The 8,065-nt window shown below is 34.9% G+C and overlaps 2 protein-coding genes across 3 annotated transcripts; both read left to right on the top strand.

Annotated features, from left to right (window-relative positions):
• The first annotated feature begins 833 nt into the window (after nucleotides 1-833).
• LOC105799339 (G2/mitotic-specific cyclin S13-7) lies at nucleotides 834-3,622 on the top strand. Its single transcript, XM_012629847.2, has 8 exons — nucleotides 834-1,156; nucleotides 1,662-1,762; nucleotides 1,856-2,059; nucleotides 2,157-2,282; nucleotides 2,359-2,607; nucleotides 2,701-2,862; nucleotides 2,940-3,121; nucleotides 3,217-3,622. The coding sequence occupies exons 1-8, from the start codon at nucleotides 1,117-1,119 to the stop codon at nucleotides 3,374-3,376; spliced, it is 1,224 nt and encodes a 407-aa protein (XP_012485301.1). The 5' UTR covers nucleotides 834-1,116; the 3' UTR covers nucleotides 3,377-3,622.
• Nucleotides 3,623-3,734: 112 nt separating this feature from the next.
• Nucleotides 3,735-6,154, top strand: LOC105799340 (lysine-specific demethylase JMJ32). 2 transcript variants are annotated; one of them, XR_008188923.1, is made up of 5 exons: nucleotides 3,735-4,670; nucleotides 4,758-4,933; nucleotides 5,198-5,268; nucleotides 5,345-5,790; nucleotides 5,991-6,154. XR_008188923.1 is itself a non-coding variant. In XM_012629848.2 (4 exons), exons 1-4 carry the CDS (start codon nucleotides 4,017-4,019, stop codon nucleotides 5,599-5,601), a joined length of 1,158 nt encoding a protein of 385 aa, XP_012485302.1. In that variant the 5' UTR covers nucleotides 3,735-4,016; the 3' UTR covers nucleotides 5,602-5,877. The 2 variants fall into 2 exon arrangements, 1 of the variants encoding a protein (XP_012485302.1); XM_012629848.2 differs by lacking the exon at nucleotides 5,991-6,154 and having other exon boundaries at nucleotides 5,345-5,877.
• The last annotated feature ends 1,911 nt before the right edge of the window (nucleotides 6,155-8,065 follow it).

Raw genomic sequence — 8,065 nt, 5'->3', positions numbered from 1 at the left:
ATAAAACTTTTAATAGCCTTAAATCTCATGATTTAACCCAATCCTTTAAAATAAAAGTATTCATTGGTATAAATATTTTATCGAAACAATTATAAAATCACTTAGAAAATTATATATTCTTTAATTTAAGCTTTGATACCACATATAAAATCTTTAGATTTTAAGATTATATAAATCAAAATCTTAATGTTATACAGAATGATTTTATGATATTAAGAATAATATGATTTTCACAAGTTTAAGACATACCGATATGGAATTAGAGTTGACCATTAGACTTGACGAAGAATTATACTTGATAAATTGATTTCTCCAAAATCCTAAGCGATGGAGACTATAATTTTATATGTATTTTGTGTGTAATCCTATTAGATAGAGAAATAATTACATTTTAATCTGATACGTCTATCAAGTAATCGGATGAATGGATCACATCATTTTAGTCTTAACTATGGATTAGATCCGAACTACTCTTCATTTAATATTAAAAACATATATTAATTTTAAACAAATATTGTAATTATTAAATAATAATTTATGCTGGGCCGGAAATATGCAAATTACGAAAAGAACTTGTCAATGACCGGCCCAGGGAAAGTTTAATCTCAAAAGATTTCGTTTTGTTCATGACCAACAAACGGCTCGAAGCCCATATCAGCCCGACTCAATTTCTCACCTATAACGGCTAGAAATTTTCCAAAATAAGGCGCTTGGTAGCCGTTAGATACTCACTCAATCAAACGGTCAAAATTGGATTTTCAAAAATAATACCGTTGGAGAGACAGCGTCCCTTCCTAAACACTGCTTAAAAAGGGAACTCCACTAGTGGGGTAAAAAAAAAATAGAAGAGTTAATTAACAACTCATTTCGATTATCAAAAGAAAAAAAAATCCATTCGAAAACTGAAAACAACAAAGGCAAAGCACCAGAAACAAAGAATTTACTTTCTTGTTTGGAAGTGACGAAAAGAGTTGTAGGGTGGCGACTAGAAGCAACCCAGAAGAGGAGGAGGCGCGTGGAAGCCGTCTCCGGGTGTTCCTTTCATCTTTGTTGGCCACAATTGGTGGAGCTTTAGGCCAGGTTGTAGAACAAGAAATAGAAGAAGAAGAACCGGAGATGGCGTCTAGAGCTATTGTTCCTCAGCATGAAAACAATGGTTTGTTTTTTATAACTCGCGCCGATCTTGATTCTTTCTGGGTTTTACTCTTTGTGTGCTTTTCTGTTGAATTTTTGAAATTTCTGGATTGATCTTGGGATTCTTTAAGGAGGTCTGTTGGTTTGATTTCGATGACATTTCTTTTTTGTTTCTGGGTATCTTTTTGTTGAATCAGCTTCAGGATTTTGACTGGTAAAAATCTAGTATATGGAAAAGTTGAAGGGAAAGATGCATCTAGAATAATTAATAAAAAAAGGTGTTTGATGATATGTTTGTTTCAGATAAAGAAAACTTGTACAAACATAGAGTCAGCAATATGATTTATTGGGAAAATTATTCATTGACCTTTGATTTGATAAGTTTTACATAATTGCCTTTTGGGTATAATGCTGGTGACTTGACTCTATCTTTTCCGAAGTCAAGAGTTTCTCCCACTCAGAGTACATGTATGTATGTTTTTTTTTTCCTGAAATCTAACACATTTTTATACTTCCTTTGTTTTCAGGAGAAGTGAAGCAGAAAAATGCAATAGCAGATGGAAGGAACCGAAGAGTTCTTCAAGACATTGGCAATTTTGTCAATGAACGAGCAGCAGCACAAGGAAAGGTAGTTCCAGTAAACACAGAAAAATGTTTCATTTGCATTATAGTAGCAAATATTAGGCAACCACTAATTGCTCTTGGTGTTTTTTGCTTGTAGAAACCAATCACCGAAGGAGCTGTTGTGGTTGCACAAGCTGTGAAAGGAGCCCAAAGGAAGCAGGTTGACAAACCAAAACCAGAGAACGTGATTGTGATAAGCTCTGATGAAAAATCTGAGAAAAGTAAACATGTTACCAAAAGACAAGGATCTTCAAGGAAGGATGTCAAAACCCTCACTTCAATCCTCTCTGCTCGAAGCAAGGTAATATATCTATGTTGCTCCAACTCTTCATTTTTTTTTCTGTTATCCTTTTGGTGTTTACTGTTTGTGGGTTGATTTGGTTTTGATTTGATTTCAGGCTGCTTGTGGACTTGTCAATAAGCTAAATGATTCAATTGAGAACATTGATGGAGCTGATGCTGGTAATGAGTTGGCTGTTACTGAATATGTTGATGATATCTACAAGTTCTACAAACTCACAGAAGTAATAATCTTTCACATTTCTAGTGTTGATCTTTTCTTCTGTACGTGAAATATGCATGACATGTCTTTTGATGCAGGATGAGGGTCGAGTACGCAATTATATGGATTTGCAGCCGGATATCAATGCCAAGATGAGATCAATCCTTGTTGACTGGTTGATCGAAGTCCATCGCAAATTCGAGCTCATGCCAGAAACACTCTATCTCACCATGAATATTGTTGATCGATTTCTTTGGATGAAGGTTGTAAGAAGAAAGGAACTGCAATTGGTAGGCATTAGTGCAATGCTCATAGCATGCAAATATGAAGAGATTTGGGCACCAGAGGTACTGTTTTTTGTGTGTGCGTTTGTATAATTGGGAGGTTTTGCTTAATGTTGATATTGATGTTTCTGTTACATTGTTTTTTTATTGTTTCAGGTCAATGACTTTGTTTTCATATCAGACAATGCTTATGCCAGAGAGCATGTCTTGGTTATGGAGAAAACAATCTTGGATAAGTTAGAATGGTACCTAACGGTTCCTACACCGTATGTCTTCCTCGTCCGGTTTATCAAAGCATCTGTTCCATCTGATGATAAGGTAGAAATTTATCGAACAGCTTATTCCTTTAAGAATTCGGTTCAGTTGGTTCATTTTGGGGGTGATAATGGATGCAGATGGAGGATTTGGTGTTTTACCTTGCTGAGCTTGGCCTTATGCAATATCCGTCAGCAGTTTCATACTGTCCGTCCATGTTAGCTGCTGCAGCTGTGTATGCTGCAAGATGCACCCTTGGGGAGAGCCCTCTGTGGAGTGAAACTCTGAAGCACCACACGGGATACTCGGTAGAGCAGCTAATGTAATCTCTCCCATCCTTTTCCCATTTTGATCAATGTGTGGCATCTTCTGATTAAATAACAAAAAAACTGATATGTTCTTTTCTGATGTGTGCAGTGAGTGTGCTAAACTCTTGGTTAAATTCCACTCAACAGCTGCAGGAAGTAAGCTCAAAGCATTGTATAGGAAATTCTCAAGTCCAGATCGCAATGCCGTGGCCCTTCTTGCACCTGCAAAATGCCTTTTGCCGATAGCAATTCATGATGGAGAGTGTTAAGCTGATGATTCTAGACAAATTATATAACTAATGCTTTTGTTAGGGTTCCTTGATTATTCGCTTGCATATATAAGGGGGTTGATCATGTTTCTATTATGATCTTTGAAGTAGGATTTGACTATTACTAGGCATTTGATATATTTGGCAATGTGGTGTTTTGGTCACTGTCTCATTTTTATTTCTCATATACATTGGTGTTTTGTACCAATTGACATGAATTTTCTATGGAAAGTGTTGTTTGAAAAATTGGAGTTTTGTATCAGAGGAAACATTTCCTTTGAATTTACCAGGAAAACGGATTTGTAAGGAAAATTTGCAGCAAAAAATAATAACAAAAATTATTGGCACAATTTCTCATAACAAAATTTCACATTTTCCAGAAATCAACCCCTTAAACCCTAAACCCTAGATTAGTGAATCAGGTATATGACATTATTGCAGCAAAAAATAATAACAAAAATTATTGGCACAATTTCTCATAACAAAATTTCACATTTTCCAGAAATCAACACCTTAAACCCTAAACCCTAGATTAGTGAATCAGGTATATGACATTATTAGCGGCCATACCAAACCCTAACTTGGATTAACAGCGACTAAATTTCCAAGCAAAACAGCCCAAATCCAACAAAGTAAAAAAATGGAGGGCAAAGTGGAATCCCTCTGGGAGGAAGTGAGGGAGCTCACCCTAGGAACCACCGTGGACCGCCTTCAGTCGCCGCCCACACCTCTGCAGTTCCTCAGGGACTTCGTTTCCCAAAACAAGCCCTGCATAATCTCCAATGCCATCCCTCACTGGCCAGCCCTTTCTCTTTGGTCCACCCCTTCTTACCTCTCCACCGCCCTCTCCTCCTCTCTCGTCTCCCTCCACCTCACCCCCGACGGCCAGGCCGATGCCCTTGTCCCTCACCCTTCGCAGTCTTCCCTCTGTTTCGTCTCAGCCCACGTCCAACCCACCCTTTTCCCTCAAGCCCTTGACCTCATTCGCCGACCCCCCAACCATTTGGTGGCATATTTACAGCAGCAAAACGACTGCTTCAGGACTGAGTACAGTGAGCTCAAGTCCGATTGCGATGCCCATATTCCATGGGCTTCCGAAGCCTTAGGTTGCCTACCTGAAGCCGTCAATCTCTGGATCGGAAATCATCTCTCCCAGACTTCTTTCCACAAAGACCATTACGAGAATCTCTACGCCGTCGTTTCCGGCGAGAAGCACTTTTTGCTCCTCCCCCCAACCGACGTTCACCGCATGTATATTAAGGAGTACCCAGCAGCTCGATACTCCTATTCCCAGGTTTTTACTTGAAGAAACTGGGTGCTTGAAATTACTATCAGCATGTGCAAATCCTGCTTCATTTCGAGTGTTGTATTGGATTTACAGGAGAATGGGGAGTTTCGTTTAGAATTCGAAGAACCGGAGAGATATGTGCCATGGTCTAGTGTGGATCCTTGTCCTGCAAGGGCGAGTTTGAAGCAGGAGAGCTTGAAATTCCCATTGTATTTTAACGGGCCTAAGCCATTTGAGGTTACTGTCAAAGCTGGAGAAGTTCTTTACTTGTAAGCCTCCCTTTTCCTCTTTTAACACTGATCATTGTAATAACGATTCCCATCTCTTTATCCATATGCATTTTTGTGCATTAAACTTTGTTTCCAATTTCCCGAATCTGGGTTTCATTGTATATATGCTATACATTTCTGCTGTCTATAGTACTATTACATTCTAAATTTTATGTGTATGGTTATTGAGTATTGTGGTTTAAATACTAAGGTCAGTGGCTTTATCTGGATCATAATTCTGATGTTTTTTTCTGGATGGCGCAGGCCGAGTATGTGGTTTCATCATGTTAGACAGAGTCCTGGAGACGGAGGATGCACTATCGCTGTTAATTACTGTAAGGATGAAATGATTTTCTTTGTTGCCTTGGCATGATCTTTCAGAAGCTAAAACTGTGCAAGTTTCGTTTGCAGGGTACGATATGCAGTTCGATATCAAGTATGCATACTTCAACTTCTTGCAGTCGCTTCCTTGCCGATCAATCGATGATCAGACGATACCGGAGGGTGATTTTGAGGATGATTCAGGACCTCATGCTTCCTCCAACCATTTAAACAGTAGATTTTCTGGTGATGAATCTGCAACAAACAATGTGGAGATCCATAAAGACCGTGATAATGTACAAGTACATGAACGAACTTTCGTTCTTGATAGTTCTATGTTTGTGTGATTCTTTTGAGGCAGGGAACTCAAGAAAATGTCAATGACTGCGAGGGCTGCTGCCGGATGTCAACGTCACCGAAATTTTCATGGTCTAGAGAGAACTGTTGTCTTCTACCTGGAAATGAAAGCAACAGTAATGACCCTTTGAACATTTTTGGTGTGGTGTTGTGAAGTGATCAATAGACATATGGTTCAGGTTGATATACTTGGAAGTTGCTTTGGATTTTATTTGTGACATATCATTGAATGTTACTGATCATAGTTATGTTTTCTTCTTTTTATTCCTCTTTACCTGGTGTTGGGAGTCAGCTTGGTAATACAAAATCTCTTCTTATCTTGGGTTTAGTTTGAAATCTTTTTTTAAAAAAACTTTTCCTTTTCTTTTTCTTACAACAGGCCGTGATCTAATAGTAAGGAATGAGGCAGCAATTCTTGGGATTTAAATTTCATATTTGTTGAATATCAGAGATGATGATATGAACCAGTTGGACTAATTCTAGAATGAGGCAGCAATCCTGGCTACGTAGGAGAAGAAGGGACGCTTAGTCAGAGATAATCTCAAATTTGTTTTGTTAAATTTAATCTCATTTTTAATTATAAATATATATATTTTTTAATTTCAAAATCTCACACCAATAAATTTAATCAAAAAAATGTAACAATATTAATATTTAAATTTAAAATTTAAAATATAAAAATAGATAAACTAAATTCTTAAAACAAAAAATACAAAAATTAAATTTTGAATTTATAAAATAAAGGGGATCCATAATATATTTTAACGAAGATATCGAATCCAAGTTGAAGTTGGGGTGAAAAAATCGCCCGTCAATACATGTGATTGTAACTTGTTTTTCATATATGTCAAAGAAAATGTTCAGATAATTCGATCATTTTCGTTTAACTAAACTTAATTATAAAGTATTTTAAGTTAAAAAGTACTTACAAGTTATATATAATTTTGAGTATCTGAAACACATTATCTTTCTATCTAAGGATTGGGGAGGATTATGAATAGTTTTATAGATTGTATCAAAAGAGTAAATATGATAAAAATTTATAATAAGATTAATGTTAAAAATTATAAACAAAAATTTATATATATATCTCCTAAACGAAATAAAAATATCTAATAAGTTTATATAATATATACAAGATATAAATTCTAATTAGTAAAAATAAAATCATGATATTAAAATGTAAACAACCAGAAACATTAAGAATGAATTCCCGAAAAGAAATTATTCATAAACTAGTCTTAGCTTAAGATTCCATATGCAATTTAGATGCTACCTGTATTGTGTAGAGTTGGAGGGGCAAGTATGAGATACACAATGTGCTAATTATCTATCATTCATATGATAAAAGAAAATACCAATTTCATTAATAAACTCCAAGTTGACCATTTTAAATGGATTTCCACCTTGATAAATTGACATCGAATTAAGCATAATATCTGAATATGCTCTGAAGTGACCTAACAGACATAATTAACATCGAATCAAACACAATATAATAACATATCTCTATTGAGCAGGTTCTCATCAGTAATATACCTTTATCTCTATGGAGTCGAGTTTCATTTTATTATTAACAGATTCACCAGTCTGTGATCAGACAATACCATTAACAGTAGCCTCACTTTATTAATAGTTTCAAATTGATTTAAGAAACGAAACTGATAAAGTAACTGATGAAATCAATATAGAAATTAAGAAATGAAAATAATGTGATTGTGTAAGTAAAATAAGCATTCAACTTTTGTATTCCTCTTTCATCTTTGATATGAAATTAGTTGATGAAAACAGTAATAAAGATTATTTATTTTTGAAACTGCAGAATTTAATGTAAGAACAATTCAATGTTTTGTAGTAGGAAGTTACTATTTGTGAAATGTCTAAAATGCTTAGATTTTTCTTAAGTTCCAAACTACCCTTATCTTATTACAAATTCTTAAAACATTTGAAAAAGCATTATATATGTACACACCAATAAGGAGATTCTAACCTCCAAAAAAATGGACACTAAAATGTAATTTTAAAAAAAGTTAATTTAATTTGATTTAAAATAAAGTAATTTAATATAAATATGAATCATTAAATTTATAATAAAAATAATATTATTTTAAATTTAAAAATATAGGTTAAGGTAAGATATTCAAACATCTAAAACTAGATATATTTTTTAAGAAACTCTAAAACATTTCCTACCCTAGAGAAGAAGAAAAAGAGAAACATAAACATCTACAAATTTAAACTATAAAAATTTTAGAAACTCACAAAATAAATAAGAAGAAAAAAAATTTTAACTGAAGAGTGACATTACAATTATTGAGGGGAATCGACTCCTTTAGGAGAAGTATTGTCTTCGAAGTGTTGTTTTCTAGGCAATTGACTTGGACCTCAACAATTGAAGATATTACCCCCATGTCGGGGTTTTATCCCCAATCTTCGCAAAGACTCGTGTATGGT

Source organism: Gossypium raimondii, chromosome 9, assembly GCF_025698545.1.
Source record: "Gossypium raimondii isolate GPD5lz chromosome 9, ASM2569854v1, whole genome shotgun sequence".
NCBI lineage: Eukaryota > Viridiplantae > Streptophyta > Magnoliopsida > Malvales > Malvaceae > Gossypium > Gossypium raimondii.
The sequence above is the reverse complement of the archived record's forward strand: the minus strand, read 5'-3'. Positions and strand labels throughout refer to the sequence as shown.

Bases quoted from the DNA above. Each gene is read 5' to 3' on its own strand.
- LOC105799340 (XM_012629848.2), top strand. From the start codon at position 4,017: ATGGAGGGCAAAGTGGAATCCCTCTGGGAGGAAGTGAGGGAGCTCACC. The intron at 4,934-5,197 runs GTAAGCCTCCCT...TGGATGGCGCAG, and splicing joins GCTGGAGAAGTTCTTTACTT to GCCGAGTATGTGGTTTCATC. The intron at 5,269-5,344 runs GTAAGGATGAAA...TTTCGTTTGCAG, and splicing joins CACTATCGCTGTTAATTACT to GGTACGATATGCAGTTCGAT.
- LOC105799339 (XM_012629847.2), top strand. From the start codon at position 1,117: ATGGCGTCTAGAGCTATTGTTCCTCAGCATGAAAACAATG. The intron at 1,157-1,661 runs GTTTGTTTTTTA...CTTTGTTTTCAG, and splicing joins TCCTCAGCATGAAAACAATG to GAGAAGTGAAGCAGAAAAAT. The intron at 2,608-2,700 runs GTACTGTTTTTT...TTATTGTTTCAG, and splicing joins AAGAGATTTGGGCACCAGAG to GTCAATGACTTTGTTTTCAT.